The 20169-nt window shown below is 53.9% G+C and overlaps 7 protein-coding genes across 7 annotated transcripts; 3 read left to right on the forward strand and 4 right to left on the reverse strand.

Annotated features, from left to right (window-relative positions):
* Nucleotides 1-139: 139 nt before the first annotated feature.
* AB675_11809 (uncharacterized protein) lies at nt 140-1189 on the forward strand (the record flags this gene model as incomplete). Its single annotated transcript, XM_018140687.1, has 1 exon — nt 140-1189. The coding sequence occupies one exon, from the start codon at nt 140-142 to the stop codon at nt 1187-1189; it is 1050 nt and encodes a 349-aa protein (XP_017996803.1).
* A 2011-nt stretch (nt 1190-3200) lies between these two features.
* AB675_11811 (Zinc-type alcohol dehydrogenase-like protein) lies at nt 3201-5061 on the forward strand (the record flags this gene model as incomplete). The annotated part of the gene is made up of 3 exons (XM_018140689.1): nt 3201-3386; nt 4012-4494; nt 4549-5061. The coding sequence occupies 3 exons, from the start codon at nt 3201-3203 to the stop codon at nt 5059-5061; spliced, it is 1182 nt and encodes a 393-aa protein (XP_017996813.1).
* A 270-nt stretch (nt 5062-5331) lies between these two features.
* Nucleotides 5332-5991, reverse strand: AB675_11812 (uncharacterized protein; the record flags this gene model as incomplete). Its single annotated transcript, XM_018140690.1, has 1 exon — nt 5332-5991. One exon carries the CDS (start codon nt 5989-5991, stop codon nt 5332-5334), a length of 660 nt encoding a protein of 219 aa, XP_017996828.1.
* A 2613-nt stretch (nt 5992-8604) lies between these two features.
* AB675_11813 (uncharacterized protein) lies at nt 8605-9312 on the reverse strand (the record flags this gene model as incomplete). The annotated part of the gene is made up of 1 exon (XM_018140691.1): nt 8605-9312. One exon carries the CDS (start codon nt 9310-9312, stop codon nt 8605-8607), a length of 708 nt encoding a protein of 235 aa, XP_017996850.1.
* A 405-nt stretch (nt 9313-9717) lies between these two features.
* Nucleotides 9718-11052, reverse strand: AB675_11814 (uncharacterized protein; the record flags this gene model as incomplete). Its single annotated transcript, XM_018140692.1, has 1 exon — nt 9718-11052. The coding sequence occupies one exon, from the start codon at nt 11050-11052 to the stop codon at nt 9718-9720; it is 1335 nt and encodes a 444-aa protein (XP_017996720.1).
* Nucleotides 11053-14172: 3120 nt separating this feature from the next.
* Nucleotides 14173-16896, reverse strand: AB675_11815 (uncharacterized protein; the record flags this gene model as incomplete). The annotated part of the gene is made up of 1 exon (XM_018140693.1): nt 14173-16896. The coding sequence occupies one exon, from the start codon at nt 16894-16896 to the stop codon at nt 14173-14175; it is 2724 nt and encodes a 907-aa protein (XP_017996735.1).
* A 1360-nt stretch (nt 16897-18256) lies between these two features.
* Nucleotides 18257-20168, forward strand: AB675_11816 (Maltose permease MAL61; the record flags this gene model as incomplete). Its single annotated transcript, XM_018140694.1, has 4 exons — nt 18257-18489; nt 18539-18575; nt 18687-19173; nt 19222-20168. 4 exons carry the CDS (start codon nt 18257-18259, stop codon nt 20166-20168), a joined length of 1704 nt encoding a protein of 567 aa, XP_017996773.1.
* Between the last annotated feature and the right edge of the window lies 1 nt (nt 20169).

The following is a 20169-nucleotide window of genomic DNA, read 5'->3' on the forward strand; positions in this document are numbered from 1 at the left end:
CCACAGGTGACTGATTATGCCTGGACCACCGCTAGGTTATGCCCTTGTACACATATAATGGCGGCTGACACCTCAAAGGCCTTGCGCAGTATCACACCATCTGACAGCACAGCGATTTCGAACACCATTAACCTCGGCCATGAACCAGACAAAGTACTCCGACCGCCAGGTCCCCTCAATTTCACTTGCAGACTTCGAGAACCGCATCGATGAGATCACAACCCAGCTCGTCGACGCCTCCGAGAACGTCGGCTTCTTCTGTCTCACCGACCATGGCATTACCCGCGAACAAGTCGACACCATATTCGACAACTCTGCAGCCTTCTTCTCTCTTCCAGACGAGACCAAAGCACAAGTGCCCTTCTCCGCAACGCACAACGCCGGCTGGGAGAAGAACGCCCAGATAAGGCCCTCCACAGGAGCAGCAGATCAGAAGGAGTCTTATCAAATGCAATTTGGCGCCAACATGAAAGGCCGCTGGCTCGACGAAGAAACCCTTCCGGGATTCCGTACCCAAGCCCTGGACTTCATGAGACTAGCCCAGACCGTCTCCGAGAAGCTAATGATCTGCTTCGCACGCGGCCTAGGCTTCCCCGACAATTACTTCATCGACGCACACGATATCAGCGAGCCAGACTCCCAGACCGTTGGCCGTCTACTGCACTACTTCCCAACCCCCGAAACCAACGACGGTGTCATCCGCCACCGCGCCGGCGCCCACTGCGACTGGGACTTCGTCACCCTCCTCTTCCAAAAAGCCGGCCAATCTGGCCTAGAGATCTGCCCAGGTCGCGAAGCCACCTCCAAGTTCGGCGTGTCGGACATCTGGACCAAAGTCGAACCGGACCCCGAATCCAACAGTATCATCTGCAATATCGGCGACCTCTTAATGTCCTGGTCCGATGATCGCTTCAAGTCGACGCTGCATCGTGTAAAGGCGCCTTGCGAGCCTGGTGATTTCTATGGCGAGAGATACAGTATTGCGTTCTTCAATCAGCCAAGGAAGAGTGCGAAGATTCAGGGGCCGAATAGGAAGTATCCAATGCTTACGGGCGAGGAGTTCACAAGGAATGCGATGCAGAGGAATTTCAAGGCTGTGTTGGAGGCGAAAGAGAAGAAGGAGGGTGAACGGCTCGCGGCGTTGCAGGGTCCTCCGGCGGTTTCCTCTGTGGTTTCGGTCGGTGCTTGACCGAAACTTGATCCCGATGTCTTGATTTCGTGTATCTTGAAGGTTTCATTCATTTAGGTACCAAGAATATTCAAGATACTTTCACCCATGGAGGCAGCGACCCACAATACCTCCACTACCAGAGTGGCCTTCGTTCTCGCAATGACCTGCTCGACACGTCTTCGATCTCCTCCCTCTTCGCCCCGAAGCAGTGCCATCGTCGTCCTCCAGCATTATCAGCGCCTGTCTGACTTGATGGTTGTTTTGCCGGTAGTAGAGGTGGATCGGGGTCGGAAAAGGTTCGGTGGGGCCGTGCACTGTCGTGTTGGAGAGCATATGGGAGTGTCGAGTAACCGGCTATGGGGTATGGCTGATTCGGTCGAACCATTCTTGAAGCCACGCTCGAACCCGTTTGGCCGGGCTTCTACTTTCCTCGCTTCGCTTGAGCTGCAATGAGATCTGTCGCCAGGCGCCCGCCACCTTCCAAGAGCTCCTTGAATGATTTGTACTCGAGCAAATCATTCACGTGCTCCACAAAATATGCCTGCACAAGTTGCCGGGGGCCCACCGGGGTCTTGTCGTATATGTCGAATGCCGCTTGACTGTAGAGGTATCGTGCAAGCTCGAGCACTGGTCGCAGTGTCTCGTCTGAATCGATGATCAGGAACTTCAGATCGCGATGAAGCTTGTACAGGCATACATCTTTGAGCGCATCGGCCAGGTAAGTATCGGCGAGGACCCAAAGCTTGACATGCTCAGTGATGGCATAGGTAGACTCATCGCCCAGAACCTCGGCCCCAATCTTGAGATCGTCGAACTCACTTCGAAGCTCGACGTTTGCGAATGTCACGAATCCTGCAACGTCCGAGCAGCGTGTGCAGACCAGAGGGCTCTCGCGGGTGTAACAACCGATGGTGTTCTCGTTGAAGTACTCCCCACTGCATTCAACACAGTATCTCATGTAATCACCCTTCTTAGCTTCGCAGGAGCTATTACACGCAGGAAAGTCGTCTATGTCGTCTTCGTCGTGGCCACAAAAGTGACAGTAGAAGGAATGGACCTTGTCTGGATCTGCTGGGTACTTCTTGGCGTTTCTGGCGAAGGTCTCCCCGTTGGCCTGATAGTTGCCGCTGTATGCGAATTGGCACAAGTATGTGAATATGGTGGGGTCAACCTCTGGTAGCTCGGCGAAGCCGTCGTTCGTTTCCTTGCCCCAGCCGGCCACGGGGGTATAGAGCGGTTGAGAGACTGTTTGAAGGACTTTCGGATGGACCTTGAACGGCGTTCGTGCTGGACCAACGAGGAACGTGAATGGCTCGTCCTTGAGCAACCTAGGCTAGCGTCAGTATCGTCGCTGCATGCTTCGGAGCGGGACGTACTCCTGGGTGATCTGAAAGCCGGACTGGTGGCGCGAAGAGGAGAGTTCTCGGTCACTAGGGCGGCCTCTGTCAGCTTGCGACCGTTAAGTATTGTCGGAAGGTGGTACCTCATTCCGAATAGCGTTTGCAGAGCCGCGTGAGCTCCTGAGCGGTTCTTTTGGGACAGTGTCTGATGCACTAGATCGCTGGAGTCCGCCTGGGAGGCTTTCTTGAGAGGTACGGAGTGGTGCGAATGGTAGACACCGTCGCGGCCGGGCTGCAGGCAGAAGTCGATGTTGATGTCTCATAAAAGCTTGGCACGAAACTCGGTTGTGTGTCACTTGTCGTTGGCCACAATCACATCAAGACAGCACTCGCCTTCTGTGAGAAGACTGCCAGGTGACCTTCAAGTGACTTCATGCAGGCTGCGCTCGTTGATAGTCATACCGAATCCATTCCATTCGACCCCAGTATCACCGCACTTACTACTTTCTGCAAAGCTCAATCTGGTTGCACCTCCGGCCGATCAAAATTATCGCCGGCGTGAAGCGACGCCAGTGGCTGCAGTCATGCCCGGTAGTCATGCTGCTCCCGCTTGGGTGAGTCTTACAGGTTTAGGGCAACATGAAGGACGCTAACAGATTCATGACAAACCGGCACCTACTCTCACGACCATGCCCGTCGAGATCCTGGAGAAGATCTTTGACGAAATCCTGCCAAGTCGCGCCATGATCGAAATCGGCCCTTCTCGAAGGGATTCTCTTGGACCTAGCGGGCTTTGTCTGAATTGGTCCCAGTCTCAAGGCTGGAGGGTGCCAGAACTGATGCTCGTCTCCAAGTCATTTCGCGAGGCTGTCAGGGTGAGGCTGCTGGACCGTGATCGGATTTGCATCTACGTGAGAGACCGCATGGGTATGTCCTGGGAGGAGCGCAGGCTATGGCAAGCGATCGCTGAGATGAATCTTCGGCGGAGTCTGACACGCCAGTCTTGAACGATACCCTGGGACCAACGACACAGCCTGTGACGACCCTCGATCATTTAACAGCGCACCACACCATGAAGCCAGACTCGACCTGCCCTGGCCACATGTTGAAGAAGGAGTCCACCTCGATGTCGAGATTGTCGATGACAATGAAGGAGGGATTGTTACGCGTCGTCTTTGAAGCTGTCCCCAAATTTGGGGAAAGCCACGAAAGTTTGGGGAAGTTAGGAGACGATCGGGGCCTCGCGGACCGATTACTCGGTCCGATATCATGTCCTACGTATGCTTCATATCATACAAGATGACCACGAACATGTCAGATATAGACCTCTGAGCTATCATGCCTGCACCTCGTTGTCGTCCTTGCCATACTCGCTCGACCAATGCGCCTCCGTAGCCCCCTCAAGCTCCCACCCAGCTCATCATGACCACCGCATCTCGTCATCCCACAACAACATCGCAGTATACCATCGACTTCTCGAAGGGCTTCGACGGTCTGCAGCTTCAACACAGCACTCCCATCCCAGCCTTGGGCCCAAACGACTGCCTCATCCGCGTCCAAGCCGTCTCTCTGAACTACCGTGACATCGCCACCCCGCTCGGCTTGTATCCTGGCGCCGGCAAAGATGGAATCGTTCCCACTTCAGACGGTGCTGGCACCATCGTAGCGGTCGGCGACGACGTGAGTGAGTTTCAAGCTGGTGATCGAGTGTGTAACACATTCTTCCTCGACTATCAGGACGGGATCCCCACTGCAGAGTCCCGAGCAGGAAGTTTGGGTGTGCGGAATGACGGGCCCTTGAGGCAGTATGCTGTGTTCCCTACGACGGCTTTGGTCAGCGCACCGAAGCACTTAAATGCAAGGCAGGCAAGTACATTGCCTTGTGCGGCGCTGACGGCATGGAATGCTTTGATGGGACTGGGTGGGTGTAGATTGCAGGCTGGGCAGAGCATCCTGACGCAGGGGACTGGTGGTGTCAGTCTCGTAAGTGCTGGTCCACCTTCCATCATTTAATTGCGTACCTAATGTCGGTTCAAGTTCGCAATCCAATTTGCCTTGGCTCTCGGTGCTACCGTGATCGCCACCACCTCTTCAGACACCAAAGCCGACCGCCTCCGCGCCCTCGGCGTAAAGCACATCATCAACTACCGCACCGACCCCAACTGGGGCGAGACCGCCCGCAAACTCTCCCCTAACGGCCTCGGCGTGCAACACGTCCTCGAGGTCGGCGGCGAAGCCACTATGGCGCAGTCCTTCAAGGCTGCTGCACTTGGCGGGTGTATAGACATTATTGGGTTTCTCGCGAAAAAGGACGGGGAGCCTAGCAAGGTTAGCTTTTGGGATGCGTTCACGGGGTTGAATGTGGTGAGGGGGATTGGGGTGGGGAATAGGAAGCAATTTGGCGAGATGAATAAGTTCATGGAGGAGAAGGGAATTGCGCCGATTGTCGATGAGAGGGTGTTTGGGTTTGGAGAGGCGAGAGAGGCGTATGAGTATTTGAAGAAGCAAGAGTTCTTTGGGAAGGTTGTTATTGATGTTGCGAAGGAGTAGAGCACAGTCTGAGTTGATGGCCAGAGTGATTCGATGTCAGATTGAGCAACGGCTGGCATGGCTGTGAGTCTAATGTGCTTCGCTGTTGCGATGGGCTAGAGCCAGTCGTGAGATCGCTTGAAGCGAGCTCTAGGACGATCTTGCATGCGTCGCGTGGCAGTAGCTCCGTGGAACGCTGCAGCAAATGTACCGTCAGCGGTGTTTGCCTTGCCACACTCAATGTGTTGCTTTCGGCCAAGACCACGCAAGTTCTGCTCGACTGCAGTGCACCTAGAACCGAATGATTGCACCGACAACCCCGAAGCGTCGCTGGTAGCACACAGCGCAGCCTTGATCCTTTCCCCACATGTCCCACACCTTGCGCCCATTGCTATGATCGCAGCATGCTCCCTCTCCATTCATGACACGATGCAAATGATGAACAGCCCACCAGTACGTCTTCTCATACTGCTTGCTCGCCTCGCTCACCTCGCTCACCTCCACGTACGGCGCGAAATCCTTCCAGAAGACCTCACGCTTGTGCTCTCCCAAAATACCCAAGACCTTGATCTCGATTCGACTGTAGATGACCTGGCTGGCAGGGACAAAGAAGGACTTGCAGACGCGACGTAGACCTCGGATAGGTTGGTCCCACGCATTACCTTCGTCGTTCCAGCGGAGGCGGCATTTGGCGTTGAACGTGGAACCACAGCCATCAGAATTGGCGGAGATGGAGATCTTGTGTGGCAGCGCGAAGCCGATGATCTTGCGGAGGACGTTGCGTGGCATCGATTGGAGGTTCGGGGCGCGCTTCGGCTGTATGATGTTAGTGTACCTGAAAGACAGGGAGGAGATCGGATAGTACATTTGGTGGCAGAACAACTTGAGCGCGATGAGTGTAAGGGCTGGAATCGTGACCGAGGCCACCCACTGTCCGAGCAGAATCTCCATTGCGAGGATGTATGCCGAAGGTTGTGTCAGAGGGCTCCTGAAGTGTGATTTTGGTGGCTGAGGTTGTCAATCAAAGGAAAGTAGAATATTGGACCCACGAGGGGAAACAACATTCAAACAGAATAGCAGCGCGTCAGGGTTAGCAAATGTGCAGCCCTGATGCGCTGAGACCCGATCCGTTAAAGCAGTGGTGACTCTGCCTTGCACAGGTTTTTGTGGTTTCTGGAAACCAAAGGCTGCTAACAGTCAGGAGCCCTGTGACCATTCCATCACATATGCAGTACTAGCCGGACCAGAGACTCGATTGTCGCCTCCAACGCGTTTCCCCAGCCACGCCGCGACGTCTCTACCGACACATTTGGCGACAGAGCACTTACTTTAACATGAGACCGTTCGCTGTTCGCCTGATTGTTCTACTCGCTGTTGCTTCGTCTGCCACCATACATCACCCAACACCATCGACGAAGTCCAAGACGCTCAAGCCTCCATCATCTGGGAAGCCTCATGACCGGCCGCAGCGCACATAAGTCCCGCAGGCTGCTCTGGCGACGCGCCGGCCTCACGGAAGCGAACAACAACACTTTGGTTAGGACATATATTTCGCTCATGACATGCCAGGGTCGTGAGCAGCAGTATGGGCCGCGCATGGCTGAAATTGGAGGCAGAGGGTAGGTAGTGATCGAGATTGCGCATCACACCTCCGAAAACATTCCTCAGGATCCTGATGCTGACTTCCTTGGTGCAGGAGCGCTGATTCTGCACGTTGTCGGCTTTTGATGCTGCCGGTGGCGTTGACGCGAGCAGCGGTGGCCCAGTCCAGGCATACTATCACACACCTACCACTCGCGATGGACCAGACTAGGCTTCCTCGATGCATCATGTTCATGACAGGAGAACAAATTGATGAGAACTCGAAGACAATGAACCTTTCTTGGATGGTAGTGGCTGAAATGAGGTCACGTCTTGGCATGTTTTGTTCCAACCACTCACGTGATTTTCTGAACGCATCCTGCTCTTGCTGGTACTCCTACCTTCAAGCTAGGCATGTTTCCCACCATCGACACTTCTGCAGCGACGTCTAACGGAATCAACGCATTATACAATGATCTCGATAACGATAGCTGGCAGGGGAAAGTTCTCAGACGCGGGAAGTGCTCGAGCCGCTTTGAAAACTTCCTATCAGAAGAGACTGCCTAGCACGGCCATCGACGCGCCAGTCCGCAAGTAACGAGGCTTGTCTGGAGGGCAAAACCAAGGACTGTCATGTTGAGGACTGGCCAAGATGTCAACGTGATGAGGATGCCACTGTAGGTCCAACATGGAACCACGATCGAGAACACCGTGCTCGACAATCAAGCTACATCTACGATTGCCAAGAGAGCAATAACCCACGAAGCGCGAGACAAGCCCGCTGCTTCCAATTGACAACCCACAAATCAAGCTGCATCTACTCAAGCGAGCCTCACCGTCATAAGAATGCTGAACAAGTTCCCAGACAAGTGAAGCTGTTCCTCTGCTCTGGGTGATGTGAACGCTCAAGTGAGCAGCCAGCCAGCACAACACGGTGAAATCGTGAGGCCAGGGCGAAGACAAAGAAGATCAGTGCACGCTGATTGGCTATGATTCAGGTACCCTGGTAGTGCCTCCGGCATATCACTTGTGATGATTATGGGTGGTTGATCTAGGGCCATCGATAAGCTATACATATACATCAGCTGTTTTCCATCAGCACTGTTTCGACAACATCTTCGCTCACGTCCGGCCCCTGCCAGCTTACTATACGACGGCAGACTTTGCCTTGACCAGACTACCACCCATCGATACCCAGTCACCATTGCCGAAAGCCCTTAAACAAACCAAGATGAATCTACCCTCCTCAACGATGGCGAAGATCTCAGTCGCACCTTCTTAGGTAAGTCCATCAGCGACCAGATGCAACCATACTCACGTGGAGCAGGACAAGCCTCAACCAACACTCATAGCGATGCCCACGGAGATCCTCGAGAAAATCATCGGTCATCTGCTCCAACCAAAGGTCAAAGTCCTAATTCGACATACCTTGGTGCCTCGTGGCAGGCGTCGTTACTACCAGGCGGCCAATATGACGTGGGGATGGAAGGATGATCCAATCGACGTACTATCTCTGCTTCGTATCAGCAAACGTTTCTCGGCCGTCGCAAGGTATCCAATCAGTCGGAGGATTCACATTCGAACGTGTATGATGAGGTCTAGGTCCGAGGATCATGCGGAGCTGGTGAGGAAGGCACGAAGACAGCTGATCAAGCTCTCGCTCGCACGAGAATGGGGTGAGATTCCGACTTCGCGGGTCTTGAACTGAAACGGCCTCCCGTTGGATAGGCAAGGTGTGAGATATGCTTAGTGATGGGTCTCTCTTTGGGAGTCTCAGTCTATCCGAGGGCAGTCGGCTCTGGCTCACGGGCGTGAGCTAGGATTCCAGGGTATCACCAATAGACATCAAGATGGTAGTGCTCGTGTAGCGAGCATGATCTCCACCATGTGTTTTCCCGGCTCGCGTCTGCCTTGTGTCTCTGCCCGTGCTTGGCAAATCAGGCTGAGAGATGATGGGATTCTCCATTCTCAGTGACGGCATGCCTATATCGCTTTTCCAATGGTTTCTTCGCTGCTGCCCGGACTCAGGGCTTGGACCTCGGGCAAGCCTTGTTCTCCGTCTTCAGTCATTCGACACCAACACGCCCGCACGACCTGACTGACGACTACCTGCTTCCACCACAAGATCGTCCTCTCATCCAATTCCCGACTCCCATCATCCAGAAGTCCACCATTCCCACTGCGCGTATTCGCCATAACCTGAAAAGTCTCCCAGTCCTTCCGAATTCTCCCTAATCTGACCTCTATCTCCGCCCACATCGCAACCTCTCTTTTCAACGCAGCCAGCTTCCGCTCCGCCGTCTCCTTGCTATCCGAGGTCATATGCTCAATACTGGAAGCCGCGATATTGGCATTAGTATGGAGATGTGTGAGGGCTAATCGTAGGATCGCTGTGGGACGAAAAGCTTCGTCTTCAGCATCGTGATCATCGAGGAGAGTCGCCTCGTCATCTTCTCCTGGGATCAGCTGCTCGGCGATTTTTTCAACGTGCTTGATCGTTCGCTGGATGAGGTCTGGAAGGGAGTCATCTGCCAGGATTTGGATCGTGGTGAGCGTGTCGGTATATTCTGAGAGAGGGTGTGCGGAATCCAGCACTGTTGCGAGCTTCGCGCAGGGCTGAAGACTGTCGCGTATTGTACCGTAATTGGTTGATCCGTATGTGCTTGTGCTTCGAAGAGAGCGAGTACCCATCTTGACTTGATTATCGCAGCTTATGTTGATGAGAAGGTCGCTGAGAGTTGTGTATATTGAACCACAACCGTTGTGTCTCCAGCAAGGAGAGTATATGCTGCGACCGCAGAGCCATGAAAGTCCTTTCCATTGTGTGATACCCGAGACATCACGATGCTATCATTTCTTTGTTGTTAACAAGGCCGATAACTGGCGTAACAAACACGTCTCGGGACGGTATACCGTTGTTCGAGACAACTGGACACTGGTTGAATCTCGGAGAACCGACGGTCGCGCTCTCATGTCGATGAGGAGCGCTTCATACACGGAAGGGACCCGACATCGAGCCAGTCGAACAAAGCATTTTAGGTCGCCCGCCTTGGTGAGAGATGGACAGGTCTTGACATGGTCTCACTTTGTGCTGGATCAGTCGCTGAAACCCCAGTCCGTCGCTCTGCTTTCCCTCCTCGCCCTCTCTGCCGCTACCTTCTCCTCTTCGTCGCGATAGCCAAGTCGCAGCCTTGTCAGACTGGTCCCATCTTTCATTGGAATGTCGGCCTTCAGCTCTGGGAAGCTCTCGAAAAAGTCTACTGTCCCTGGATAGCACCTAAGGTCGATGATCCGACTGTGGAACCAGTCCGAGTAGGTGTACGTCTTCGTAGTCGGATCCAGTGTATATAACTGGTGCGGATCGCTTCCCCACGAGAAGTCAATCTCACAGCGCAAGTTGTCCATGAACTTGTTGGTAGCAAACATCGTTGGTCGGAAGAGCATACGTTCGCGCAGACCTGGCCACGGGAAGTACTCGACAAGTGGATCATGCTCAATGTTCTCCTCTGCTGGTCTTGGCGCGAAGAAATTAGGTAGACCCTTAGCTCCTTTGGTGTGGCCCAGCATCATCTGGCGAAGGAAGATAAGCCGACAATTTCGCAAATGCATAAGTCGAAAAGGCGCCCAACGATGGAAGTAGATCCGTTCGTCGACTTCTTTCAGCCATTGCCAGCCACGGTCGAGGGGATACTTCTCGACGACCGAAGACCAGCCCTCGAACACAGCTCGGATCGCAATGTCTTCATCGTGTGCGTAGTCGATCTGAGCAGGTGTGGTAGTCGCGAGAATATATCGAAGGATCACTCCACAAACGTACCACATCCGCCCATCGAGGTCAGTATTGCCGAAGATCGAGGTGGCCATCTGGGTAATCGACTCGTGCTGAATCTGCGACTGATTGACGAGTTGCATAGTCGTTGTATCTACGGGACTTTTCGCAGCTGCGGCCACCTCCGCTCCATTGTTGCTGTCATCCTGCTGAGACTGTTGAGGTGTCTCGACCATTGAAGTGTCATCATCCTCGACTTTCACCGGAGACTTGCAAAGTCGCTTAGTACACTTCGGAGCATCTTCATTGTCGCCGTTGACGTGCTCGACGTACTCGCTTTTGCCGTTCTGACTTGAGGCGGCGCTATCGATGCCCTTGACGATATTGGCGACGCCGCTCAGCAAGCCCTTCAATCGCTCGATCTCCGTCTTCTGATCATCAATCTGGACCACAAGTTTATCATGATCGCGATCCTGCAAAGCTTCAACTATGCTTTCAAGGTGTGCGATGCGGCTCCTGGTCTTTTCGCGATTGTTGCGCTGGGCCCGACGATCAAGTTCTCGCTTGTGCGCAAGCTGCTCCGCAGTAAGCCTTCGCCGCTTGCTAGACTTTGACTCAGCAGCCTCCGCCTCCGTTCCACTCTGCGTGTGAGCATCCGTCATGTCTTGCAGCACAGCTTCGCAAGAACTTTGCAGCCTTCGAAGGCCGCATAGTTTCCGCGTAGATTTGGACCATCAAAGACGATGTCGTCAGGAAGGAACAACAAAGCAAATTCCTGTAGTCAGGCTAGAATGTTCAAGTTGCGAAAGCGGGGGGGCTTGACAGATCGAGCCGCGGCCCATGTCCAGGCGTCGTTCAAGGAAGCTTTTCTGGAGCAGTCGTGTCCAGTCGGCTCCCGATGGCGCTTCCTAGGGCTCCAGCATTGCCTGTACGCCAATAAGAATGGAGGCATCGCATGTGAGCGGCATCGCTACGATGCTCGGATCAGGCTGATTGAGTGTTCGCGGTCCGAGATTCAAGGGTCGTACAGGGTTCACTGCAGCCGAGAACCCACGGCCAACGTTCAAGTTGAACCTGTAATCTGCCGTCTGTCAATCGCACTTTCCTAACATATCGAATTGATTATGAGATGTTCGTTGGAATGTTATACCGGCAGTCGCGTCCGGATCTGCCATATCCAGTGTGCTGCAGCAGATTGGCGAGATCTCAAGCGACAACACAGCCCTAGAACTTACTCCATTTATCGTCATGATGCCGGAGAGCTGAATACATGTACCAAGCTGTACCCCTCTTCAAATCGCCCTGCATCACGCGTTTCCGTCCCTGACGCCTTCCATTGCGATATCTTGCTCAACGGACCGATCGAGACAGCTGCAGGTCCTAGTCTCAACCGTTTTCGCCAACATACACCGACGAGTCCCTAAAACCTTGATCTCCCCTCTCCTGCGCGGATGGTGGAGTAGTGACCTGTCACCCGTTAGTTAAGCAGCTCTCCCAATCGAGATGCGCTGCCCGGAAGTAACGACCAAGGGTAGCCACTCACTTCATCCTTGCTGGCGAAGACGACACGACTTCCTGCTGCACGGCTTCTCGACTTCTCAGCCTCTCGATCGTACACCGACCTTGCCAGCTCCTGCACGGACGTGAGATCACCCAGCCTTCGACACCGCTCCCATTCGGCCAAGACTTTCTCCGGATGCGGCCTTTTGGTCTTAACTCGTCCGCCTGGTAAAAAGGAGCAACGTCGCAACATCCAAGCTAATTCCTCCATCATCTGCTCTAGTCGGCACATCTCTCTATTGATGCGAGCCAGCAGATCTTTGGCGTCACAAACATTCATATCGCTGAGTTGATCGATCTGTCCGCTCAAGGCTCTGAACCGGAGAAGTTCGCCAAAATGTAGTTGCGTGAGGGTGGGCTTGATTGAAGCCTCATGGGGCCCCTGAGATCGACAGCATGATCAGTTCCTCCACCATCGTCATCAACTGGCTGTACAGTGGTAAGTAGTACGAGTCGGCAACGTTGAATATATTGCTGCGGAGCGACCGAAGCGTGAAGAACGCATGGACGGTATGGAGCGCTCGTCTCAGCATTGCGTGTGCTGATGTATGTCGAGGTGTCTTCGATAGAAGCTGTCGATACCGCTGCTTGACTGTTGATGATCTCAATCCAATAGTAAGGTCCAATTCAAGGATCGAGAGCGCAGCAATGATTTTGTCTGTGTCTGGGATATCCATCAAGGTAGGCTGCCAGTTGGTCCCAAGATTCAATTCTATTGGGGCGTGCTTATCGCAGAGAACATCTGGAGCGGCGTAGCTCAAGCTCATGTTGACTATCTAGGTCCAACAGGGCGAGATCGCGGGACCGATGGTGCGGAGTCTTTGTCGACAAATAAGGGGCATGGACGGCGACGTCAGGTCATCTCTATGCGTTGTCGATGACACGCGCAGGCAGTTCAAAGACATTGCACGTGATCAACGACGTTGCTAGGTCGCGAGCGCAGGTATCTGCACAACGACTTCACCTCGGAGCCTTCAACCAGCCTTGGCAAAAAAAACACGATCGGGTTCGAACCACGCACTGAGCATCGTGGACTCACCGAAAACATACAGCCACCTTCAGTTCAACAGAAACACGCTTCTACAGACACTTCCAGTCATTGTTAGCAAAACAAAAAGCAATAACATTGGGGAGTCCACGACTTACTGCGCGAACCCCCCGAGACACTCAAAGGTTACTCTCAGAAATTTTTCGTTTTAAATTAGGGAGCGACCCCAATGAAATGTACTTGCAAGCACTTTAGTTCTTAAAGCACCATACCCTTCTTTTCGGGGTAGGTTACGGAGCAAATTTCAGAGATCTAATTGATAAAGGTACTCGCTTCGGGGAAGGTGAAGAGCAGGTAAGTGAGGAGTGAGAGCGTTGTCAGGGTGAGGTCAGGCGGTAGTGAAGACATGGCTTGGCGACGACGTGATGGACGACCAGCAGCGTCTTGGGTTAATTGGAACTGTCGGGAAAGTACAGCCATTTCAACCTATCGAGCACAGGCAGCAAGACGGTAGAATCTCGATCTATCGACGTCAGTGATCAGATGCGCCATCTCAGACCTGGAGAAACTCGTAGAGAATCAGCCACCCTTTACCACACCGAAACCTCCACCTCACACCCACCGAGTCCTCCTCCCACAAACAGCAGGACTCGAGCTCACCTCACGATGCCCGCTCCGTCCACTCGGACGCGCTCTCGACCCTATGTAATCGTGGTGGTTCAGGCCAGAGTCGTGGATGCTATAATCGCAATCGGTGAGATGCTTCTTGGGTTCTGTCTGGGTATCGCCATTGGCCATGTTCTCATCGTGCTGGCACGGTGGTAGCTCATATACGCCTATTCCACGCCGCAGACGAACAGGACTTTACGCACAAGCCGTGGACGCTGCACCAGTCGACGAACGGCAACAACATGGCGAAGCACTTGCCATGTGGAACATGATCCTACACGCAGGGTGCGAGGGACAAGTCGCGGAACAGTGCTCCGTATGAAAGATCTTGGACGCTTGCAGTCTAGGGAGTCGAGCTTGTGCGCAAGTGAGCAGGCGCAGCTAGATCTGTCCGTCCACAATCAACATTTTACGAAGCAGCACCATTTAAGTGCGAAGACAGGATCAATATAGCGAAAGCGTTTTTTGGGTAGTAGGAGTGTATTAATCTATAACACTAAGGGGTGGTCGGGGATGTCAAGATACTTACCTTACCTGCTTAAGCGCATCTTCAACAAACATTCTCCTAACGAGACTCTCTATCCTCCGCGCTCCAGTTCTCGAGATACTCAAATCCCATCTCCCATCGCCGGAGGCCACGGGCTGCCTTCCTCGCAGCCTTCTTGGCATGATCCTTGTCCTCAGACATCAGCGCGTCGTAGCCGATCATCAGCGAGTGCAAATCATCGTACTGAGAGTTCCAGTTGCATACAAGCTGTGAGACTTGATCGTGGCGTTCCTTACTGAAACGCAGAAAGTCGATACTATTACCGGCTACCGCGCTTATAGCGGACCGGTAGAAGTGCGTGACTTGATCTCGAGTACCCAGCGCTTTCTGCAGAAGCCACTCCGCCTCGTCTGAGTCGTACACTGTCGCAATATGAGCCAGGTCCCGAATTTGATCATCGAGGACCTCTTGGATCTCCTTGTGTGTTGCGGAGAAATCAGCGACAGCGTCAGAGAGCTTGTTAGCCAGGGCAGTCTGCTCAGCAAGACGGTCAAGTTCGGTGTGGATGTACTCCTGGGTAAGGTCGTGCCATCGAGTATCGCAAGCGGAACTTTCGGCGTTGACGGCGTCTAGATCAGCGTTAAAGGCCCCGAGCTCGGCAGGCACTGGTGATGGAAGGGGCAGTCCGAAGGTACTAGCGTCCAAAGGGCTGCCACTGGTAATTTCCACTGACATGAGGCTGTTGGCGAGCGACGAGTCGAGGCTTCCGATGTCCGATGAAGTGATACCAGTCGAGCTTAAGGCACCGGAGCGATCCGATGCCACCGAGGTAGGTCGCCCACGTTTCCGAATCGAAGTCGATGACTCCGAGCGGTCGGTATCCAAGGGACTGAACCAAGGGAACGCAGCTGGGAAGGCACGCGATATCAGTGGCGCCGAGCTGCTGATGATCGATGGTGGAGGTGATGTGCTGTCCGAGCCGTGCTCTTTGTCAACCAACAAGCTCGCAGGCGGATCGTCATCTTCCGTCGGCTTCGAGTCGTTAGACTTCGATTTTCGAGCAAAGAATGCTTTCCAGTCGATCTCTTCAACTTCCACGTCCTCCGGCTTAATGATTCCCAGAACTTTCTGCTCGAGCAAGACACGAGCGAGCTCTTCCGTTTGGCGCTTCAGAACCTCGGCCTCTGATGTGTCCAACTTAAGCGGTTCTTCTGAGACGAACTCACTGATCCAAAGTGGCCACATGGGCAGAGGATTGTGTGGAATCCAGCTGTCACTGCTGCTCGAAGAGCAAGATGACTCGACGTCGAGACTCGGGATGTGCACTTCTGGGAAGAGCGTCTGAATGTTAGCTATCAGCTTTTTCACCTTGCGCATGAACTCGCCGAACGTCGTGAATGGTGCCTCGATCCCATCACCCAGGTCTTTGACGTCCAGGTAGTTCACTTTGATCAAATGAACCAGTTTGAGCACGATCCCGGTGTCGCTGACTTCAACGTTGTCGTCTTGCAGTGTAGACAGGAGGTTGTCGTAGTTGTCTGAGAAGATCACTATCTCCATGACTTTGTCAAGGACTTTCTTGTAGCAAGAGTCGGCGCGACGACCTTCCCATTCTACCCAGTCTGCAATCGCTGCTAGGATATCTGCTTCAGGCGTCTCGTGTTTCCAGAGGGTGCTTGTCGGCCGGTCCAATGTTTCTTGGCGGTATTCTTGCTTTATCGGCGTGTCAGACCACTGCCATTCGTTCTTCGCAGGCTTCGCACCGTTTGTGAATAACTGCTCGCGCTCGCGTGCTCCGGCAATTTCCTGATTGATGGCATCAACGTCAAACGAGCCTTCCAGATCGCCGGGCTCGAGAACATTGGACTGCTCGAAATTGTCAATGTCGAACAGAGTCTCGCTGCTCTTGAGAGGCACAAACCCGAGGAACTCTGGCGGGATGGGGCAATCGATCAAGTCAGGAAACTTACTGTGAGGTCCGAAGAGGATCTCGGAACTTGTCAAGCTTGGCTGAGACTGCTGGTCGAACGTGAGCTGGATTAGGCCCGACGACGTAACGATGGGTGGCAAGGTTGGCGGATGGTTGGGCTGAGGATGTTTGACTTCGCCCAGCAACTGGCGGAACAGTGCCTCTGAGCTGGAGATTGAGGAAGCATCAGGGCTTGTATCTCGTAGCAAGAGTGACAACGTGTCCTCCTCGAAGTCTGGCAGGTCGAGATCAGCAAGGAAGTCCTCGATCATTCCTTCAGTCGTGGGAGACAAGAAGCGGAATGCTGGTGGGTGGACTTCCTGACTATCTTCGAGACTTGGGATGGCGAGTATAGCAGGTGGTTCACAGAGCTCAGCGTCCAGCCAGTGTTCATCGTCACCGTACATGTCACTCGACTCCTTCTCGTACTCTTGTGTCGGCGAACAGACAGCGTTGCCATTCGGCCACTCGCCTAAAGCACAGGGGGAGAAAGCTGGAAGAGGCAAAGGCTCGAATGAGTCCTGCTTCTTGGTCAGTGGCCGGTACAGAGGCGGTCGTGGACCATTCGGGTCGGGCGACCAACTGTCAGGGTACATACTGTATGGCGTCTCCTGGATAGTCGCGGCTCCCTCGCTCCAAGGCGAGCGAGCCTGGACCCGCTCCAAAGGCTCGAACATGGCAAGTGACATTTCCTCGGCAGCCAGTTCGGTATAAGAGTCGATACTGGTTGGGAGATGTGGGAAGGGAGTGGCGCCGGGCCGACTCGAGGCTTCCACAGGTGTACCGAATGGAGGAATAATAAGGCGTAGTGTTGGACCACGTCTGGCGACCATGGCTGTAGCTTGATTCGAAATGATATTGTGGCTGCGCTGCTGTGTTGAGTTTGGCTGATGATTGTTTCGAATTAAGCTCATGGTAACCATAGAGGAGTGGACGAGGAGCTCGGACCAGGTGTTGCTGGTGACATTCCAGGTTATATGCCGAAGACGCAGCAGTCAGCATTTCTTTCTGTGTCATGCCGTCGCTTTGTGCTTTTGTCTTCGAGACCATGGAGACAAAGCCAATGCTCCGAGATCTCGAAACAAAATGTCGTTGTCGACATGGTACAAAGGCCGAGCAATGAGCATTGTGTGACCTTAACCTAGGCCACGCTTCGTCCTCCACGCAGCCAAGGTCCGACGACGACTCTTGGCACAAGCGCGGATGCGCCGATCCCAAGCACCGCTTTCATCTCGTAGGATGCGTGCGATCATGCGATAATGGCAAGGTCCGTCTGGAGCAAAAGCCGCGGCTTTTCACGCGGGAGTCATAATTGCAATGAGCCGAAACGGTGCTGGGCGTAGATCTGCCCACAACGCGCTAGTGGCACCTGGATGAAGTATAAATCAGGGAGACTTCAAACCGTGATGTGCACATGACGTGAACGCAACGGTCGGGAGTCAGCCTCTCCTAAACAGGATTTGTGTCAACACAGCTGTAGCTGGGACGAGGACGATTGAGAATTCTCACCCGCATTCTGGACCCGAGTCCGTGTCAAAGTCACACAGAAATGCATGGATGCTTGGGAGTAGCATTGTCTTCTTCATCGACCACTTCGTGCAGTCCCCCGCGTCGCACCTCTGCGATCAGCGCTGAAGCCGGCATGATCGGAAGAGGCTGCTGTAGGACGCTGCAAGGTCGGCGTCAGGAACGCGGAGCCCCAGGTTTCGGCATTTTTCATTGCTTGAATTACTGACTTTGTTGACAACTCAGTGACTCTGCGCGACTAGCTTGAGTTTATTCGATGCAAGCACCAGCACTTCGACGGGTTCAGCCGCAACGCTGCTTGATCTCGCAGCCGTGACTGGCTTCACACTTGCTGCGAACCACAAATCTGCTCTCGATTGTAGTCTAGACTCGCTGCAGGAGACTTGATTTGGACTTTGTGGTGACTACAATGGTCCGAACAGCTGCTGTCAGCCTGCAACATGGAAGCTTCGAGCACAACTTCGCTTTCGACTGGTCTTCTGACTCTTGCCAAAGCGCAATGAGTAGGTGCGGACCGGTTAGCCGCATGTGCTCCGAGGAGTGCCTAGGTAGGTGCTCTTGCTGCGCAAGATCGGTCAATGATCAGCACAGGCATGAGGCGCCACGGTCTTAACTTTCTTTCCACCACAGTCCCATACAGCCCGATCACGTCGACAGTGAGCAACGATGAATCCACTCAAAGAGACCGCCGAGGAGATCAAGCTTGTAGGGAGCTCTTCATCACGAGACACTAGCACATCCATTGTAGACAGAGAATGCCATGCCAACCCGAACCCGACTATGGCAGTCGCCGCAAGTTCTGAAGCCGACGCCGCTAGAGCCGCCACAGATGCTGAGCATGGCATGAAAATCTGGCAGGCCGTGAAGCTCTATCGTTGGGCTGTGTTCTACTCTGTCTGGTGAGCATTGCCGTCGACCCTGCAGGAGCCATGACGCTGACGAATGTAGCATCTCTGCCGCGCTCATTATGGAGGGATACGATACTGTGAGTCGTGCCAGGCGCTTTGGCGCTTTCCTCAACCTGGCGACTGGCCAAGCCGCTTTGTGCATTACTTGTGGTCGATCACTTACTTGGTGCTTTCGCTGACACTGATAGGCGCTACTGCCCGGCTTCTATGCGCTCGAAGCGTTCAACAAACGATTCGGAGAGCCAGTCGGCGATGGAACGTACCAGCTCCCGCCACTGTGGCAAGCTTTGCTGCAGTGTGGTATGCAGGCAGGTCAATCGATCGGATTGTTGTTTGCTGGTTTCATATGCGATCGTGTCGGCTATCGCAAGACACTCGGCCTTGCGCTTGTGTTAAGCATGTGCAGCATTTTCATCTTCGTCTTCTGCCAGAATATCAGAATGCTGCTCGCAGCAGAAATCGTTGCAGGCATGCCCTGGGGTGCGTTCGAAGCGCTTGCCGCGACGTATGCGTCAGACATAGCCCCCATCCCTCTTCGGCCTATATTGACAACCTGGGTGAATGCGAACTGGGCACTGGGGCAACTTATTGCACTGGGAGTCCTCCGAGGATCTTCGGGTATAACTGGTGAATGGTCATATCGACTGCCGTGGGCCCTTCAGTGGGTCTGGCCAAGTAAGCACCGCAGTCTTATCGCTGCCGCTCGCTAACGGGATCCTCCAGTTCCTATCCTGATCGTCGTCAAGATCTGCCCCGAAAGTCCCGTATGGCTCGTCAAAAACGGCTACCCTGAAGCTGCTAGGAAATCCCTGGAGAGACTGTCGTCCGGTGACTGGGCAGCCGAAGACATCGAGCGCAAGTTGAGCATGCTTGTACGGACGGATGAGGCGGAATGTCAGGAAGTGTCAGGACAATCCTATTTGGAGCTATTCCGTGGCACGAACTTGAGACGCACCGAGATTGCATGTTTTGTCTGGATCGGACAAGTGGTCTGCGGTATATGGTTCTGCAGTAACGTCGCATGGTTTCTCCGGGTTGCAGGAGGGTTCTCACCGAACATGGCTTTCAACCTCGGCATCGCCACCAACGCGGTCGCTGTAGTGGCGACCATCGGATCGTGGAGTCTCACGCGGAAGTACGGACGCCGTACTTTGTACCTCGCCGGATTGATAGTCATGTTTCTCCTCCTGCTTGTCATCGGCGGTCTCGGGTTTGAGCCTGAGGAAGAGCAGATTGCCTACACGAGTGCGGCTCTGATGATGCTGTTCGTCGTTACCTACGACTTTACCATCGGCCCAATAGCATATACTCTGGTGTCAGAGATGTCGTCGACTCGACTACGGATCAAGACCGTTGTTGTCGCCCGGATCTCATACAATCTCAGCAATATCGCTGCCAGCTTTGCCAACCCCCAGATGCTCAATCCCTTGGCATGGGACCTTGGTGGGAAGACCGGCCTCGTTTGGGCTGTCACGTGCCTGATGTGGATATTCTGGACCTACTTTCGCCTCCCCGAGCCCAAAGGTCTCTCGCCTGCGGAGTTGGACAGGCGCTTCGAACTGAAGCTCTCTGCCAGACAGTTCAGGTCTGGGGAAGTTGATGCATTTCAGGCTGATCAAATCACCCCGGATGAGGAAAGTCCGGTCAGGCCGATGGCTGAGGTAGTGTGAT

Source organism: Cyphellophora attinorum (assembly GCF_001299255.1).
Source record: "Cyphellophora attinorum strain CBS 131958 chromosome Unknown Contig28, whole genome shotgun sequence".
NCBI classification, from domain to species: Eukaryota; Fungi; Ascomycota; class Eurotiomycetes; order Chaetothyriales; family Cyphellophoraceae; genus Cyphellophora; species Cyphellophora attinorum.